Raw genomic sequence first — 20175 nt, 5'->3', positions numbered from 1 at the left:
CCCTGGGAAGCACATGTTATTTTTATGCCCTTTTTTGCAGATGAGGAAACTGAGACAAAAAGAGGTTAAATCACTTGCCATTGGGCACACAACTTGTAAATATTTGAGGCAGGATTTGAACTCAGTTATTCCTCACTCTGGACCCAGTGCTCTATTCATTGTGCCACATAGCCGGTAAGTAAATACAGAGCAGTTTGAAGGTGTAAAGTGCATCGACAGCTGGTGAGGGTGATCAGAGAAGACCTTGTGAAGCAGGAAACATCCAAACTGAATCTAGAAGAAAGATAAAGATTTTGAGAATCAGAAATAAGGAGGATGAGTACATTCCAGGCAGGGTAGGTGGCTCATAGAAATATATGGAGACAAGAGGCTGGAGAACAACTAGTTGTCTGTTTTGACTAAAATGATACGGGTGTGATGTGGGGAGGAACATGAAATAAGGCTGGAAAGGAAAGGTAGGTAGGAGAAAAGTAATGTAAAACTTTAAATGCCAGGCTGAGTCGTTAGATTCCAACGAGAACAGGAAAACATTGAAGGCTTTTCAGAATAGGAGTAACATGGTCAGCACTGTACCTTAAGAAGATGATTTAGCAGCCTTCCAGAGCATGGCCTCGAGAGGTAGGAGGCCTAATACAGGTCAGTCAGGAGGCTATTAGAGCAGTGCACATGAGAGTTCCTCCAAAGCCCTGAATCAGGGTGATGACCATTTACAGGTGAGATGGAGGAGAAAGGAGAATCAGGAATGACTGAAGTTGTGAATTGGGGTAATTGGGGTAACTTCCTAATAGGAAAGTTTGGAGAAGAGCCAGGTTTCGATTTAAGGTGTAGAGTTTGAGTTTTAGTGGCACCAAGTGGCGATGAGGGACTGAATTTCTGGAGGTCGATGGAGTGACCATATGGGTTTGGGAGTCATCTGTGCTAAATGAAGTCATGTATGGAATGGGATGAGAGTGTGCAGGGAGAAGAAAGCACAACCCAGAGCTTTGCATGGAGGAGCAAGTGTCAGTTGTGGGTGGAGGAAGAGGGGTGTGATACGGGGATAAAATACTCATAATCATTAGGTGGAATGGAAGATGGATGATGAATCAGCACAGGAAACCGAGAAGTGGTGATGGGACAGATGGGAGGAAAATGAGAAACAGTATCATGGAAGCTGAAGGAGGAAGGAGGAGTCACTTTTGTTAAAAACTGCTGAGATCATTGGTAATCTATCAATTATTGTATTGCTGGGATATATTTGTAGACAGAATTAAAGTCATGGGAATTGAGTTTGACAGGAGGTTAACAGCAAGGCAATCATTTGAAATCCTCAGGTATGAGTACAGGGTTTAATGGGGAAAGGAAGATTGTAAATGGAGTACTGAATTAAGAAGGAAAGAAAGAAGGAAGGAAGAAAAGAGATCTAGAGTCAGTAGATGACATCAGGGATCCCATAGGGTGGTACAAAGAAATATGAGGCTACTTGGTGGCAGAGAAGCTGGATCTGGAAAAATATTAATAGAGAGTAAAGAATATGCAGGCCTGGTAGACTTTCTTTTTCTTTTTCTTTCTTTCTTTCTTTCTTTTTTTTTTTGGTGAGGCAGTTGGGGTTAAGTGACTTGCCCAGGGTCACACAGCTAGTAAGTGTTAAGTGTCTGAGGCTGGATTTGAACTCAGGTCCTCCTGACTCCATGGCCAGTGCTCTATTCACTGCACCACCTAGCTGCCCCAGGCCTGGTACACTTTCAGTGGGTTTCTCAGGGTTGCTCATTCAAACATAAGCAAACTACTTATTTTTGCTCAAATAAAAGATTTGTCTCAACATAGTAATAGAAACAAGAAGTAATTTTTTTTCCTTTTAAACAGAAGACAGCTGATTTCTTGATACAGCATTAAGTTTTCATCAATAGCTTTAAATAGTATTTTTAATAAATTTGAATGAACAGCAAAATTTGTGGAATAAGTTCTAGAATCAGCTACTTTAGATGTGTATTTTAAATGTTTTGATTTTCCATCAGGACAGTACTTTGATATCTGATATCTCACATGTTGTTAGCCAAATGTAATTTGATATTTGACTCAGTTTTTTTTTCTTTTTCCATTTTACTTTTAGAAAAGCTCCATATTTGTCCATACTGGAGGATTATACCTTAAGGAACAAAGTATCATTATGGTCTACATCTTAATTTGTAATATTGCTGCAATCAAGTAAAAGAATGAGATGTTTTTTATTCTTTTGGCTTGAAGGCATTTTAACAATAAGCTTTGACTTTTAAAATTTTAGATTATATTGGTTCATTCTCTTAATCATTCTTATGGAGGAGAGTTGTTTATGTGGTGATTGGGAAAGGACTAATACTTTAAATTTGACTACATATTGTTTTATCAGTTCACCAAAATATGATTACCCATTATAATAGTAGAAGAAACTAATAATTCCAAGTGGGGAAATACAATTTCCTTTCTTGTTAATTTAAACAATGGTAATTAAAATACTTGAAATTTTGACCACATGCCTGTACATTGTATGATGAAGATGAAATAGAAAAAAATTTATTTCTAGACATGTTGACATTTTGGAGATTTTGAGCAGTTTATTTTGCCCTACAAATGGTTTTTAATGTATTGAGACACCTTCCCTGTAACTCCTATAAATATCCAGAATATAGCTGACTGAACTGTAGCTAAGAACCAAGAAAAGTTAAATATAATAGTTCTTGAAACAGCCAAAATGGATGCCATGAAATTCACAACAGTAAGAAGCAACACATTTATATTAAGGAAAGAGATGGAAGAACTATAAAAAGTAGATACCAGAAGTTTAGAAGCATATTAACCATGGAGCCATTTAGGGTGGGAACAAAGTGCCCACATACCTTAGTGATCCCCTCGAGGATTTCAATATAGTATACCACAGCATAGCGTCAAGTTACGATAAACCTGAATCATCATTAAAGGTTCAGTTGCCATAGTTAAAAATCCTTGACTATATTAACGTGATTATCCCCTTTACTGAGAGTCATAAGTGGAGTAGTTGAAGACTGTAACTGTTCCATATTTCTAGTATATGCTAAAAAAAGACACTTTCACTTGGTGTCTAACATCATGGCAATGACCCTCTACAAATTTCATTAACTTGCCCTCTGGACAGTGTAGCACATAAACTCTGGTCTTGTGCTTGAAGACTTTACAAGTTCATATAGTTTGCCAGAAGTTAAAATTGTGATGAGATAGTTTTGAGAATTCAGAGTCACTTTAATGCCCAACTGAGTCATCCAAATAAGACTTCATTAGATGCATTTAGTGGAACAGTTCTTTGTTTTGAGTGTACTTTGCTTTTAAAGATAAGAGCACATGCAATACACATTAGAAAGTTTTCTTTCTAAAAATTAGAAATATTATAAGAGGTTTGATTCTTAAAGACATATATAAATGCTATTTTAAATTAAATATAATTTAAATATTATATATAAATACTTTTTTGCCTATAAAGGCACAACACTCAACTTTCTGGGAAATCTAGGATTAGGCTTTGAGGTAACTTAGTTCTATAGATCCCAGTTTAACCTTGAGCAGTGTGTGGCAGAGAAGTCCTGGATTCAATTTCCAGGTGAACTGTTTGCTAATTTTGTGGCCCTTGGGCAAGTTATATTCCTTTTCCAGGCTTCAGTTTTCTAAGATATGAAACAAAGGGGATTAAAATAGATGATCATTAATGCCCCTGTGATTCTAACATAATGTTGTTTATTTTTCCTCTAAGGCATATTTGGTTTTCTAAATCACAAACAATTTACATTATCACAAACATTGTTATAAAAAGGAATAAAACTCCATATGATTAGCCTACATGAAGAGAAGTTACCTCATGAAAGCCTAGAAATAAGGACATTTATTCCAATTTCCTCTATCTTTTTAATGCTTCATCCTGACATGGAAAGAATCCAGTAAGGTAGTTTACAAGTAGACTGATCTGGGTTTCCACAGTTTTACATAAAAGATTTTAAAACTACAACTTTTTTTTTTTGTTTGAACTAGACTCTTTCCTTATTCAGTAAACTACTAAGACATTTTATCTGTTGATCTATTTAGCAAAATGCTCAATTACTAGAGGTACAGGTTGCTGCAGAATGCAGCCTGTGGGGAGAGTTGTTGGAAAATAAAACATGCAGCTTAAACTTTTGGTAAAAAGAACTTAATTTGAAAAGATTTTGAGTATAAAGGAGTCATCATGATATTAAGACAAAGAATAGAAGTAGAGGGGGTTTGACAGAGTATGACAGACTATAGAAGGAATAATAATTCTGTTATGAAGTGATTCTATTTAGCTGCCATCATCTAGCTGCCACAAATTTTTGTTATCTATTCCTCTACCCACCACTTCTCATATCCTCCTTGAATCTCTTTAGTCCTAGGTTGCTGAAAATAAGATTTATTTATATAAGACTTAAAAACTTAGAAAATGCTTTACAAATATTATCTCATCTAATCCTCAAAACAACCCTGGGGGTGGGTACTGTTTTTATCCTAATTTTACAAATAAGGATACTGAGGCAGACAGGTTAAATGACTTGCCCAGGATCATGCATCTAGTAAATCTGTGAGGAAAGACTTGAACTCAGTACTTCCTGACTGCAGATCCAACACTCACTGTACCACTTATCTTCCTCTCCTCTCTTAGGACTGTCTTTTTGAATGAGAATGACATTTCTTCCTAAAAACCTTGCCAACACTTGTTTTATTTTAAAGAGAAGAGATAAATTTGTTTCTTTCCAAAATAGTAATGTGTTTATCCTTCTTGTATTGAGTTAGAGAAAGAATGAATATTCCAGAGAATCAACGTAAAGAGGGATGAATCTGATCTTAAATTTAAATTTGGTTTTCTTGTTATAGCTTTTCCTTAATCTTGAAAATTTCCAAATGTGAAAAATTAAATTTCCCAGAATACTGTTTTATTAGCCTTTGTTCAGTTGTTTCAGTTGTATCTATCTGACTCTTTGTGACCCCATTTAGGGTTTTCTTGGCAAAGATACTGGAGTCGTTTGCTACTTTATAGATGAGGAAATGGGGTTAAGTGACTTGCCCAAGACTGCACAGCTAGTAAGTGTCTGAGGCCAGATTTGATCTCAGAAAGATGAGAGTCTTCCTGGCTGTAGGCCTAGGACTCTATCCTTTGCGTCGCCTTAAAAGTGTCCTTGGGCACTCTCTCTTCTCTGTTTCTCCCACTTTTCTTTCCACAGATGGGGTTGCTATCTCTTCACTGACAAAATGGCTGCCTTCAGACCCCTCATGAAGTCTAAAAAAACAAAACCAAAGAAAACCCCCAAAGTTCAACTAAAACCAGTCAGATATGTTGAGCCAAACTTAAATAAATAAATAAAGAGCAAAACTGCTGCTAAGAGACTTTTTTTTTTTTTTTGGTGAGGCAAAATTGGGGTCAAGTGACTTGCCTAGGGTCACACAGCTGGTAATTGTTGTGTCTGAGGTTGGATTTGAACTCCGGTCCTCCTGAATCCAGGACTGGTGCTCTATCCACTGTGCCACCTAGCTGCCCCTACAAGCATATATTTTTAAAACACATATGCTAAGTACAAAAAACCCCTCAAGAACTCTAACCAGTGAATTCCTCCCTTATTCCCCTAACCCCAGTGTAAAATAGCTATTGAAATGTGAGTAAAGGCAAAAATCTGTATTTTCACCCTTTAAGAGTGAGATGAAGTAAAAATGACAGCTCCTTCTACTGCTTTAATATATTGAGTCATAGAGTTCTCAGTATGCTGGCCACAAATGTCTTATAGGTGTGTCTTACCTATCCAGTTAAAATTATGGAATTTTACATCTTGAGAGATCTTAGAGATCATCTTTCTAACAAACTCATTTTGCAAGTGAAGAAACAAGAGGCATAGTGAAATTAGCTAATTTTTCTAAGGTTATGAAGTTAGTTGGTGGCAGAACCAGAGTTATAATGATTTTCTCTTCAATCCCAAGTAAGTTTGTTTTCCTCTGTATTATGCTTTCTTTGATGATTCTTTTGACTTCCCTATATTCTCTATTGACTTCCCTTAAATCAGTGACCTCATAGTAATAATTGCTATAATTGTCAGCCTTTTCCAGCTCATACTTTTGGCTTATCAACTGCCTCTTTGAATGAGTTTCGGTCAGAACCCTGTGACATTGAGTCTCTTGTTCATAAGTTCTAATTTTCAGAAGCTTAGGCTTTCCAATTCTAAAGTTTAAAAACTCAAGATGCTTCATCATTCATAAATAAATAACATTTTTTTTGGTGGGGCAACGGGGGTTAAGTGACTTGCCCAGGGTCACACCACTAGTATCAAGTGTCTGAGGTTGGATTTGAACTCAGGTCTTCTTGAATCCAGGGCTGGTGCTTTATCCACTGTGCCACCTAGCTGCCCCCAAATAAATACATTTTTAAAAAATTCAGTGAGGAAAGAATCAAAATTATGATTAGAAGATAGAACTTTGCCAAGATCTTTGTTATAATTCTGACTGAAGCTTTTATGTGGTGTCATTAAGGTCATTCAGTCTTTGTTTTCCTGTCTAGAATGAAAGGCAATTAATGTCTACCTACATTAATCAGCTAGGCACTTTAGGTCATTAGAAAGAAATAAAATAAAGTTCCTATTGTTAGTAAGCATAGTGTTTTTGATACTAAAGTAGTTTTGGTGACGACATTGGGCTTTTTTACATACATGATTTGGAACACAAGTACATTTGTTTAGCCATTTTCTTGAGCAATTAATCAATTATATCTTTCTCTTTCTCTTTTGGCTCATTCTCCTCTTCTTTCCAATCTCTAGTTCAAAGGTCACTTACAACAGCTAGTATATATGACACTGAAACTACCAGGGCAGGATAGTTTCATTGTATGCATGGTGTTCACCCAGAAACATGAGAACCATCATCTACTCCCACAATTAGTTATTCTTTTTGAGGGGTGGTTGGTAGGTGAGTTCTGCTGGAGCAGAATCCAGCTTCTGATTATTTGTGGATAAAATCATGGAATAGAAGTGACCTTAGCTATCTAGAAAACTTAACTACTCAGAAGGGTCAATTCCCCAAATGTTCCATATGGGAAAAGGTTTTTACTATTCTTTAAGTCCTCTTTGCTAATAAATTTAGGGTTTTATGAATGGTTTCTTAAAGCTGGCATTTCTGTATTAATGCATTTCTTAAAAACCAGTTAACTGGGAAGAATTATTGAAATGGCAACCCTGTTGGAAATGCTTCTTCTATTCCTAACTGAAAGACATAGAAAATACTTCCTACTTATCCAGATATCAACAGTTAGTGAAAATGTCAGTATCTTAGAATCTAAGTGCAAGTGAGTATTCTTTTGTCTTCAAGTAGTACAGACTTTATTCTGGCTGTCTGAACCTAAATTGCTGCAGATGAAAATTCACAGCAGCTCTTTCTTCCACAGCAAGAGTACCCAGTCTATTTACTTCTACCACAAACTTTCAGCTAATTTTCAGAGCTCTGAGTGTGTTCAAGTAGTTAGAACTTTACTATTGGTGGGAAATGGTATATTCTGTTAGAGAAGAGAAAGAAAAGAATGAAAGAAGAAAAAGAAAACCAGTCCATAGTTCAATAGGAAGCCTGAAAGGACAGGAGGGCACAATAGATGAACATCCAACAAGTTATTTTGAAACAATTCCTTGTCTTTATTTTTAGGCTTAAACCAAATTAGCTTTTAAGATTGTATTGCTTGATAGAGGCAGCTAGGTGGCGCAGTGGATAAAGCACCGACCCTGGATTCAGGAGTACCTGAGTTCAAATCTGGCCTCAGACACTTGACATTTACTAGCTGTGTGACTCTGGGCAAGTCACTTAACCCCCATTTCCCCGCCCCCCCCAAATGTATTGCTTGAAATAGACAAATGAAAAAAGTAAATTTATTTCACAGATTTGGAAATGTGTGGGATATGAATTCATTGGAATATGAATAACCCAAAAAACTTTGTCTGGTCCATGGATATCAAAGAATTAGTTATCTTTTCTGCCTTCGCTGTTAAAAGACTTTGAAATGGATTGCTTCCCTTCCCCAATTTTAAATGCATGACAAGTCATCATTCACCTTCTTTATCATAATTGCAAATGTTACCTTTTAAATGCCTTTAGGTGAACAATCCATGTACTTTCAAAAAGCCTAGTTGTAGAGTCAACAGTGTTAATCCAGTTGTTTTATTAAGAAAATTCCAGATGTTATGCTGTTAATATGTAGACACTTTCTGAATATATTGAACGTGGGTGTGGATAAGAGCTTCTCAGGGTGGTCAGACCTGGATGGGTTCTATATTATTGCTGGGAACATCTAGACTGATTTGATCACAAATCCATTTGAGTAATTCCATTCTAGAACAAGAAATATTTTGTCCTTGATTTTAGGATAGGGGAGGGGATTTGGTACTAACAAAAATGGAAATTGATAATAGTAGTCCATATACCTTGAGTCCAATTATTATAAACATGATTTATTATGGTGGTATTCCTGAAGTCACTAGAATCTTTATCAAATAGTGTCAAGTATTTAAAAGAAGTTGTTGTAAATTTAACCTAAATGGAAATAGCAAGTTTATGATATCACTGTACTGTCATTTTTGTTGTACTAATAGACTTAAAGTGCTGGGTTGGGATAATGGTTAGTGTGCTACTTCAGGCGAGTCAGGAGTCAAAGAAAAACTGGACTAGTGTAGTGAATTTTCAGTTTGAGGCATATTTATTAGAGAGGAAATATGGGATGATAGAAAACCTGAATCGGGATCAGAATGTTTTAGGTTCGTGGTCCACCCATCTCTGAAACATGCCAGCTATGTGACCCTGGCCAAATCACTTAACCCTTCAGTGACACAGACAGCTCTTAGCTTAGTTGCAGGACAGATGCTGATATGAATTGGTAGAGAGAGGTTCCTCAGTAGGAGTTCCCTACACCAATGAAATCACAGGTTCAATCCTCTCCACCCTTTCCTAAACTACTCCGCCATAGATTTAAAACACTTTGAAAGCCTTTAAAGCTTAATATAAAGCCAACAGTTGGCAAGCCAGTGTGCGCTCGCTCTCTCTCTCTCTCTCTCTCTCTCTCTCTCTCTCTCTCTCTCTCTCTCTCTCTCTCTCTCTCTCTCTCTCTCTCTCTCTCTATATATATATATATATATATATATATATATATATATATATAGCCAAGGGCTTTTGAGGGTCGTCTCAGGTCCTTCAAGGCTTTGCTAGCAGAGCAGGTTAGACTTGCCTGTCATCTAAGGATCAGGCTGAATTTAAAAGAGTTGCATTCTGATAGGGTTGACTACCAGATGATAGTTTTGTTTGTTTATTTGGCTATTACAACTCTTGAAACTATCTGCTAAGACATGGAAGAGGTGGTACCTACATGACTGCGGAGTATATTCACATGAAAGAAATATCAGATACACATATTGGAGCAAGAGGCCAGCTACTGAGGAAATTGTTTTAGATGTATCTGATAGGATTTAGCTCGTTTTTAGCAAGAAGGCTAGAAAAAATATGTAAGTCTGGTTTTTACAAATTAAATAATCACAAACATGAAGAATGCTCAGTGTTTAAAGAAACTTGTTCATCCTTTTAGAGAAAATAATAATTTGGTAAAGATAATCAACTTGAATTTTTCTTGCATATTTTATTATGTAAATTATATATATTATATAGATTCTTTTATGTGGGATTTGCTTTAAAAACTATATTAAAGTGGGCAGCTAGGTGGCACAGTGGATAGAGCACCGGCCCTGGATTCAGGAGGACCTGAGTTCAAATCCAGCCTCAGACACTTGACAGTTATTAGCTATGTGACCGGCAAGTCACTTAACTCCAATTGCCTCACACCCCCCCCCGCCCCCCCCAAAAAAAAGAAAGGAAAAGAAAAACTATATTAAAACTGAAAAACTAATCTTTCTCTAATGTAATACTATTTAAAAGTTTTATTTTATTTATTTGTGTAGTACCTAGTACTTTGCTGTACTCCTTCATAGAATATATACGGTAAAATATTTTGCATAAACTGAATTCTATCCTCTTGTAGCAATGTTTCTAGTTAGAGCTCAAAGACTGTTCTCTTGCATGATTTTCAAGGTTCTCTACCGTTCGACCACAGCCATCTATCCTAATGTTTGTAGTTTTCATATTCAACTTTTGGCATATAGTTACTTCAGTACATGTCTTAGGTTTCCTTTTTGACTATAGACTCTTTGATGGCCAAAGCTATTTCTTCTGTATATCTATGCCTACAGTGTTTGGCACATATATTGACAATAATTATATGTTAAATAGATAAGATATTTTTTATTGCACATGCTATAAAGGGGATTAATATTTACATTAAGATTACTCTCCCCTTCCATCTACTGTGTAAAAATATTCACACATATGGTATCAGCCAAGTTGTTGTTGGCAACTAGCACAGTGCCTTGGACTTAGTACATACTTAACCACTATTGGTGTCTTCACTTGTTTAAATTGAATTAAGATGATATACAGTAAAATTTTCCAGGATTGATATCTAGGACAGATATTGAATGTATATTTTAAAGCTTAATCATTGTGGTTCTGCTCCCTTGTAGAATTTGTAGGATAAAATAGTTTGTATATGTGGTCTTTTGTCAGTGTTGTCTAGTCAGAGCATAACTATAATGGGCCAGAGGCCAAAGAGTTTGCCTATTTGTGATTTATAAAATGTTAATTTGTTACTGTGTGAGGACAATTGCTGTGGAAGAAAAAAGAAGTTCCAATATTTTAAGTGTTTTTGGACTAGATCATGAACTTATCAACCAGGAACTACTGTGATCCTTTCTTTAATCTGAGTTGTGCTATAAAAATTACTGAGTTATTATTTATGTGTAAGTACCATTGTGTAAGTTATTTAAATACTACAGAGAAAATTGAGTGAAGATGTTTTAATAATACTAATTCCTAGCAGAGCCTTATAATTTGTATATTTCTATTTTTATATATTATGTATTTATACATATATAAAATTTATATTTATATGTCATTTATATATCACTTTAATATTTGCAAGGAGTTTTACAAATATTATCTAATTTTATACTCACAACAATTTCTGTTATCCCTATTTTAAGATAAGAAAACAGAGGTAGACAAAACTTAAGTAACTTATCCATGGACATGTAGCTGTAATAAGTGTTTGAGGCTGGATTTGATCTCAGATTTTTCTGTCTCCAGATCCAGCACTCCTTCCACTACCCACACCTAGCTTCCTTGTAATGCCTATAACCAGTCTCCTGATTTACTTATTCCTGCTTTCTGTTTTTACTAATTATTTTTGTATATAAGTAGGTTGTTAATTTTCTTTCTGAGTTTTTCTTCCAGTACTAATTTCTTTTCCAATTCTTTTTTCTAGAGCTCTAATTTCATTTAAAAGAAATACTCTTGCTTCATTTCTTTGAGGAATTCTAATTGAACTTGTAGCTATGCTTTTCTTTTCTTGTATGTGTTTTGAAGTTACTGATTCTGGGCTTTTGTTTTGGTTGTCCCTAGCTCCACATAGTGTCCTTCCTCTTTTTTTTGTCTACTTATTTGTTCAGCCTTATTTTCTGAACTGGGTGTTTGCATTGCGACTGTATCTTGCTCACTTCTGATAGAGATGTTGCAGTCTTGTATGGTCCTGATTTTATTATCTGAGGTCCTACCACTGTTTCTACCAGTTACTAAGTGTTATATTTCTCAGGAATCTTGAGTGGTTCAGGCTGGGGAGTTGCAAACTTAATTGGGCCCTAAGTGGAACAATTAAGGCTATGGTCTGATTGCTGTGCACCTGGTGTGAGTTTTGCAGGCTCTTCTTCCAGCAACACAATTGCAGGCTTCCCCCTCTTTGGGGATGCAGTAGATAGATGGCTGAATTTATGATCCTGCTCTGGGATTTGAGTGACCAAATTGTAGGCCCACCCTGATCTGGTTACGTACCTGTGTTGAATCCATGTTGTTGGGCTGGAAGATATGACTCACCATGTTTTTTCTTTTGATTTTTCAGTCACTGCTTGTATTGGTGCTCTTCCTTACTTTTTATTGATTGGTATAGTTTCAGGAGAAAGCAAGCCTGTCCTGCTTTCTTTTAAAACTACACTATCTTTTCTGCCTTCTCATGTACATAGTTATTCCTTGAGGCCAAGGACCAGGTTTTTGCCTTTTTGTATAGCCCAGAACTTAGCACAGTATATGACATGTAGTAAGTGCTTTTAATAAGTACCTATTGACTGACCAGTAAAAAATGAAAAATAGGCAAGGAATTTAAAAGAGCATCTTGTAATTGTACTTTTTCCTACTTTTACATGCCTTGTGGGGAAAGACCAGCCAAGGTTTAAGTTATAGAGGATAAAAAAGACTCAAGTTAGATTACTTTAAATCTTTTTGGAAAAGCCAGGAGTTAGAAGTGAAAGGGAGTTTGGCTAGATCACCTCTTCTGGGTGGCCACCCCTTTGTGAGGGATGCATATGTCAGACTATGTAAATAATGAATTTGCTCATATTAGAAAAATATGCAGTTATATAAACCTGAATTTAAAGTAATGGGGCAAGTAATTTTAATCTTTAAGCATGTTGCTGCTTTATAGAGTTAAGCCTTATTTATCTTGTTTGTTTCTTTTCCCTACTGGCTATCTACCAGGAATTTGGAGCTGGGCCAGAAAGGTCTCCAAAACACAGCAGTTAAAAAAAAAATTTGAATGTGTTTAAGTATAGTTTTGGCACCTATTCTGGAAAAAATACTTGAAAAAATCATGGATATTTATGGATTTGGGGCTGCATTCAGTCAAATGATCTTCTAAATCTAGTTCACATTTATTTTGACTAGACATTGTAGTAGTATACCCAATGACGAACCCATGGCATATACCTAAAGCAGCAAATTAGGATTCTAAGTACATAAACAATTTTAATCAGCCTATTGAGAGACTTAAGGCCCTAGTGACAGACTATATGTCTCTTGTCATAAGATCAGCCCAGCTAAGTTTGGACAGATACATCACCAGCTTGGCAGAATTTTTTTAGCTTATGAAAACACTTAATTTTAGATGGGTTGGGATATGCATTCATGGAAGAATGATCCCTGTAGTATTGAAGTATCTAATGCTATAGACCTGTTAAATGAGATGTTCCACCTAGGCATAGGTATTTTCTCATTTCATTACATTTAGTTGTGATTTCATTAAGTGAATGACATACCAATGTTTGACTATTTCACAGTTTAGTAATGTTATCATTTTAGTATTCTTATCCATTATATCCATTTATACATACATATATGTATATATATATGTGTGTGTGTGTGTGTGTATACATATCTATCCCAACTCATTTATAACTTAGTAGATGCTTTATAGAGTTGCTATGGATGAAACATTTATCACACTGTAGCTAAGTTTTAGCTTAAAATTGCACTAAGACTTTCAGGATACCATGTATATCCAAGACCAGTTGGTTGTCTTTGAGTGTTTTTTAAATTACTTCCTTAGTGATTAGTAAAATAATTTATCATAATAATAGAAATTAGAGCTAAGAAATTTAATTACCCAATTCAGTTGTCTTCTCTCTCCCTTAGGATTTCACCCTAGAGAATTCTATAGTAGAAAGGATAGCATGAAATTTTAAGGATGGCAGTCATTGAAATCCTTTTATTGCCAGTTTTTGGATGTAGCTCATATTTGTTGGTCAGTAAACAAACATTTATTGTGTCTCCTATATGCCAGGCCCTGTGTTAAGTGACGGGAATAGAAAAAAAAAAGACAAAAATAGTCTCTGCTCTTAAGAAGTTCAGAATCTAATGAGGGAGGCAACATGCAAATATCTATGTGCAAACAAGATAAATATAGGAGAAACTGGAGAAAATTTTAGGGGGAAGGCACTGAAGTTCAGTAGGACTAGGAAAAGCTTATTGTAGAAGGTAGGGATTTAGCTGAGATTTGAAGGAAGCTAGCAAAGGCAGAAGGTTGACATGAGGAAGAATATAGTTCCCAACTTAGAAGCTAAGCTCAAAGTTGGGAGCTGGAGTGTCCTGGCAGAAATTGCAAATTGGCTAGAGTCATTGGATTACTGAGTATATGGAGGGGAATAAAGTCTAAGAACACTAGAAAAGCAGGAAAGGAGCAGCTGTTGAAGGGCTTTAAAAGCTAAATAGGATTTTGTATTTGATCTGGGAGGTTAATAGAGATCCACTGGAGTTGATTGAATGAGGGGAAGGGTGACTTGGTTCTCCACACTTTAGGAAGATCAATTTGACAGACCTGAGTGGAAGACAGACTGGCCTGGGGAGAGGGAGACTGAGGCAGGGAGACCAACCAGGAAGCCATTGGAATAGTCCAGGTATGAGGTAATGAGGACACGACAGTGGATAACTGATCCAAAGATAGGAGAACCCTGCAAGACACTTATGATAAGTGGACATCACCTACAAAGGAGGTTGCTGAGAAGGAATGGTCAGATAGGTGGAAGGAGAGCCAGGAGAGAGTGGTGTCCCATAAACCTAGAAAGAAGAGAGTTTCAAGGAGAAGAGGATAATCAGCTGTGTCAAAGGCTACAGAGAGGTCAAGAATGAGGACTGAAAAAAGATGATTGGATTTGGCATTCAGATCATCTTTGGTAACTCATGTTACGCATAGCCAAGAGGGCAAGTTATAACAAATGATGTCCTATTGTTGATGTGAACCTGTTTCATTTCTCTTTTTTTTTTTAGGTTTACTTGAACTGTTTTTTAAAACAAAATTATTTTATTCTGAACTTGAGAAATAAAACAAGCATTTCCATAATAAAATGGAATAGAAAACTAGAGGATTGCACCTCAAATTGCAGATCCACTATGTACAACTTGCTATTTCTTTCAAATATACAACAAAGTTATCATGTAGATTTTTTTGAGCTGTTTTTGACAACTTAAATTTTTTGTTTAAATTAAATTAAATTAATTTATTTATTTTAGTTTTCAACATTTGTTTAGATAAGATTTCCAATTTCAAATTTTTCTCCCTCCCCTAGACAGCAGGTAATCTGATATAGGTTTTTATACATTTTTATATACACACACACACACACACACACACACACACACACACACACTATCCTGTTTCATTTCTTATAGTTATTGTAGTCTTGGGGTATTTTTACATTGTTGATTATAAAACTTATATAGATTTATGGGTGACAAGATGGTTATGGCAGACTTCATGCCTAATTTTACTAGCTTAATTCTGATTGAAAGTTTTTATTTTTAAGAAGTAAAATGCACCTGAACTACAAAAGTAATATTTGTTTTCTGCCAAAAGTACACTGGATTTGTTAGAATTATGACACCACCAAAAAGTATTGCATTTTGTTGTATAAGCTAAATTTTCTCCCTTTCTTTTGTACAGGTTTCCACTTGAGTGGCACAGTGACAGAACCTGCAATGCAATCGGAGCCAGAAACTGTTTGCAACGTAGCTATCAGCTTTGATCGTTGCAAGATTACCTCAGTGACCTGTAGCTGTGGAAACAAGGACATATTTTACTGTGCCCATGTTGTGGCACTTTCTTTATATCGCATCCGCAAGCCAGATCAGGTCAAACTGCATCTTCCCATTTCAGAGACTCTCTTTCAAATGAACAGAGACCAACTACAAAAATTTGTACAGTATTTGATCACAGTGCACCACACAGAGGTTTTGCCAACTGCTCAAAAATTAGCAGATGAAATTCTTTCCCAGAATTCAGAAATCAACCAGGTCCATGGTAAGTAGAAACTTTGTTCCATAAAATTTCATGTTTGGTTTCCTCCTTGTCTTTTAATCATTTTTTTATTTGCCTTACAACTTGGTAGAACATGAACTAAATTAAATGTTATTCCTAAACAGTTGGAGTTCTAGATCTCTTTGTTAATATTTTCAACCATGTTGTTTTGGTGAAATGGAGAATTCCACTAGTCATTCTTCCTATATTTTCTTGAATATATGCTCTTAGAAATCTTTTTTCACCCTCCAAATGTCCTTATCACCTTTATTCTGGCAAAGAACTTGGTAGGTTATTTAATTCTTCCACTTTATGAACTATTACTAGAATCCGTGGGTTTTGCACAGCCTGACAATATGATCCAATTCTTTCACCCCCAAGTAAGAGTAATGCTTTTAAAAAACGAGTGGACTGGGGGAGAATATTGACAAGTGGTACCTGTCTTCAAAAGTTGATGTGAAGGAAGTTCTTTGTAATTCTCAGAAGTATCAAAGTCTAAATATGATCTGTTACTATTATTGTCATTAGGTTTAGGGATCACTCTTTAAAATGTAGAATATGCAGCTATGCCTCACTTAGAGAAAACTTGCTGTAAAAATGATAAACGAGTAATTTCACCTCACAAAATAATTCCTAATGAGTTTTCCTTGTGGATGTGAAATATTTTCTTTACAACAAGTTGCCATATGATTTTCAGAAACATCTTTCAAATAAGATGAGGTAGTGAAGTACACTTATATTAGCAGTGAGTTATATAAGACTATACAAACACATACACACATGTAATTATCAGTAAGATACACTTTTTTCTTTTAAACCACAGTTAGATGTGATTGCATTTTAACGGACATTTAATCTTCAGAAGACAGTGGCATGTTCCAAATCTAAGTGGTCTGTGGTTCTTTTGAAAAGCTTTATCAAAGCAGAACCTGTCTAACCCTATTTAGGCTCATACCCTCTCTTACTTGCCATGGGACATTGTCTACGTTTATAGAATGGTTATTAAAGTATTAAAGCAAAGTAGGGACCTAGTAAGATTAATACCTAACATGTTAAAACATGTTTCTGATTCCTGTTTGGCATTTGTTTTGCCAGCATTCAAGAATACCGGTGACAAATAGTGTTGCTACACAGGTGCCTCAGAAAGAGATGGCAAAAGCAGTTGAGTACATTGTTGAGAACAATTCTGATGCAACGCCCTATTATGTAGCTCAGATATCATTCCTCTTTGAAACTTCAGGCCAGCTAAGAGTTTGCCTTCTAGAAGTAGTTTTAAGTGGTCAGTTTTATCTTCCTTTCCTAATAATTAGCTGTGACTCCCTTTCTCAGCCTTAGTTTTTTTTATCTGTAAAATGAATTGGATTAGATATTCTCTAAGGTCACTTCCAGATCCAAGATTCTGTACCTGTTTTGTCACCTAATTACATTTTTTAATGGTGGTGACAAAAACCCCACCCAGTTCATTTATTCAGTCTTTTGTGCATTCATCTATATATCCAAATAATCTAATATAGTAATGTTTTATCTGAGTGTATATAATATAATCACAAAATAATAAAATTATATGGTCAAATGGAAGATCTAAAATGTTTTTTAAAAGTCATTTGAAAGTTGATTGTAAAAGAATACTAATACTATAGAAGGATACCAAAATATCTGAATTTTGTATTTGGAAGAACTATATCCATAATGTCATCGCCTTTTGTAGATTTTTCTAAAAAAGTTTATGTTATAAGCTCTTGCTTACTAAAGGTTCTTTTTTTTTAATGGCTTAATTTATTTTCCATAGTGAAGAGTAGGGCTAAAGCAGCAAGGTAAATTAGTATTTGAAATTTATCTGATAAATATTACTGTATTTCATGAAATTTGTACAATTATGGGTGGGGGTAGAAAGAAGGGGAAATATTCAAGGTAGTGGCATGGACAGTGAGATGAAGAAATTCCCCTTCTACCCCAAGTAACTTTTACATAAGAACAGTGACCATTAAACAGTTTATCCAGTCAGTCCTTTTGAAAGTATGTGCCTAAATTAACTAGTTGCCTGAAAAATGTCATTGTAGTAGTTGTCTTAGTTCCTTCTGTTTCAGAATTGCAAGACAGTAGGAAAGGAGAATGTGGGAAACAAGATTAGCTTCAAGTGTTGCAATAGGAAATTTGTTCCCTGAAGGCCCTATGTTGTTAATAGCTTAGTAGGAAGTAAGATAACAAGAACCCAGACTGCCTCTCCAAACACACATGCTATATAAAAATGCTCTGATATTACTGAAAATTTATTAATGATACTAAGTCATGAATCCTTATTTTTCTCTATACACTCTCTATAGATCTGGCTAACTTTAACCATTCTTTGCTCTTAAATTTGTAAATTGCCCCAAAAGTTTTCCTTTCAAGATTTAAGGCTAACTCTTCTTAGGACAATTATTAACCTATTTTTGTTTGTATTACTGGTTTCAGAAATGAGTATTTTTTAAAAAAAGATGCCTGGTTTCTAATAAAATTGAAATGGCTGTTATATTGTTTCCTCCATCTAGATTTTGAGTACACAAAACTTAATCATAATCAACTTGCAAAGCAATTCTTTATTGTACTCTTTTCTGGATGTATTTTCTTATGAGAACTGGCAGGAATAGAGTAAGTTTTGGAGGAGAACTGGTTACACTTTTATGTAATGAACTTTCATCTCTTTTCACCTTGTTAGCTATTCCATCACTGCCTTTGTACTTCCGCCACTTATGGCAGGAATGTGCTCTCCTCACCTTTTCCTCTTCATTTCCCCTTCCTTCAATTTTGAACTCAAATCTCACCTTCTGCAACAGGCCTTTCCTAGGATCCTCAGCTTTTCTCTCCAGGATTTCTCCCCATTTATTCTGTATATATCTTTTAAAATTGTTTTCATTGATATTTGTTGGTTTTACATCACTTTAATTTCTCCCTGTGTCCCTCCCACCTCCAAGAGAGCTACCCCATAAAACAAAGAATTTTCTACTCAATATGTGTCATATATGTATCTCATTATTTAAATGCCATCTCTGCTATTAGTTTGTGAGCTCCCAAGGGACTGTTTTTGCCTTTCTTATACTAAGTTATTAGTAGAGAGCCTAGTATATATTAAGTGCTTCATAAATACTTTCTGATTAGTTGATTTAAGTAGGATTGGAATTTGAACAATATATTGAATGTGAACATATTGAACAAATAAAATCAATGTGTCTTAATAATGAACTATTTATAAAGTCTTTCTGAAACAGCCCATCATTTCCTATAGCACAATAATATTCCATTTTTATAATACTATATTTTATTAAGCCATCTCCCAGTTGATGGGCATGGCTTTAGTTTCCAGTTCTTTGCAGCCACAAAAAGAGCAGCTTTAAATATTCTTGTACAAGATGATAGAGCTTTTTCTCTTTCTTTGATTTCTTTGAGGTATAGGCCTAATGTTGGTATTGTTAGGTCAAAGATATGCACAGCTTAGTAACTTTCTGCTTTCCAGAATGGCTGCATCAATTCAGAGCTCCATATTCTTTGTCCATTTGGCAACTGGAGAATGACTCTTATTCTTGTACATTTGAATCAGTTCCTTAAATATCTTAGAAATGAGACCTCTATCAGAAAAACTTCCTGCAAAGATTTTTCCAAGGTAACTGTATCCTTTTTAATCATAGTGACAATGGTTTTGTTTATACAAAAACTTTTTAATTGTATGTAATCACATTTGTCTTATTTTATCTTTTTTAACCCTTTCCACCCCTTATTTGTTCATGAATTCCTCCCCTATCCATAAGATCCATAGATGATGATGGTGATGATAGATAACTTCATATAGAATTTTATGGTTTGCAAAGTGTTTTACATGTTATCTCATTTTTTCCTCACCAACAACACTGTGAAGTAGTTGATCTCATTTTCTTCATAAGGAAACTAAAGCTATGAGAGAGGTTAAGTGACTTGTCCAGGACTCACAACCAGGTAGTGTCCGAGACAGCATTCAAACCCAAGTGCAAATCTCTAGATCGGAAAGGCGATTTCTTCCTCGTGTCTCTAATTTCCTTGTTTGACCTTTTAGTCAAAATGTTCAAAATTGAACTCAATATTTTTCTCGCCAAATCTACCCTAATCCAAATTTCCTCAATAGTGTGGAGGGTACCATCATTCTCCCAGATCACCCAGCTATTCAACCTAGGTGTCATCCTCAACTTTTCACTCTCACCCCAACCCCCGTATCCTTTCTTGTGGCAGTTCCTGTCAATTGTATCACCTCTTTGATAATACTGCCACCACCCTGGTATAGGCTCTCAACGCTTCTCTCATGTACTATTGCAAAAGTCTTCTTGTTCCTTTCTCTGCCACAGATCTTTCTCCCCATTTGAGTCTATTTTCCATTTATGTGTCAGATGGATCTTCCTAAAGCACAGACCTCACTGATCATGTTACTGCCTTTT

General features: G+C 35.5%; 1 protein-coding gene across 1 annotated transcript in view; it reads left to right on the top strand.

Moving 5' to 3' along the window:
• Window positions 1–20175, top strand: part of ZSWIM6 (zinc finger SWIM-type containing 6) — a 223795-nt gene that overhangs the window by 134194 nt on the left and 69426 nt on the right. The window contains exon 2 of the mRNA XM_043977642.1: window positions 15380–15736. Within this exon, the coding sequence (XP_043833577.1) occupies window positions 15380–15736 (357 nt within the window). The remainder of the gene's footprint in view (window positions 1–15379; window positions 15737–20175) is intronic.

This window comes from Dromiciops gliroides, chromosome 1 (assembly GCF_019393635.1).
Source record: "Dromiciops gliroides isolate mDroGli1 chromosome 1, mDroGli1.pri, whole genome shotgun sequence".
In the NCBI taxonomy this organism is placed as follows: Eukaryota; Metazoa; Chordata; class Mammalia; order Microbiotheria; family Microbiotheriidae; genus Dromiciops; species Dromiciops gliroides.
Note: the sequence above shows the minus strand (reverse complement) of the source record. Positions and strands in the feature narration are given on the sequence as shown.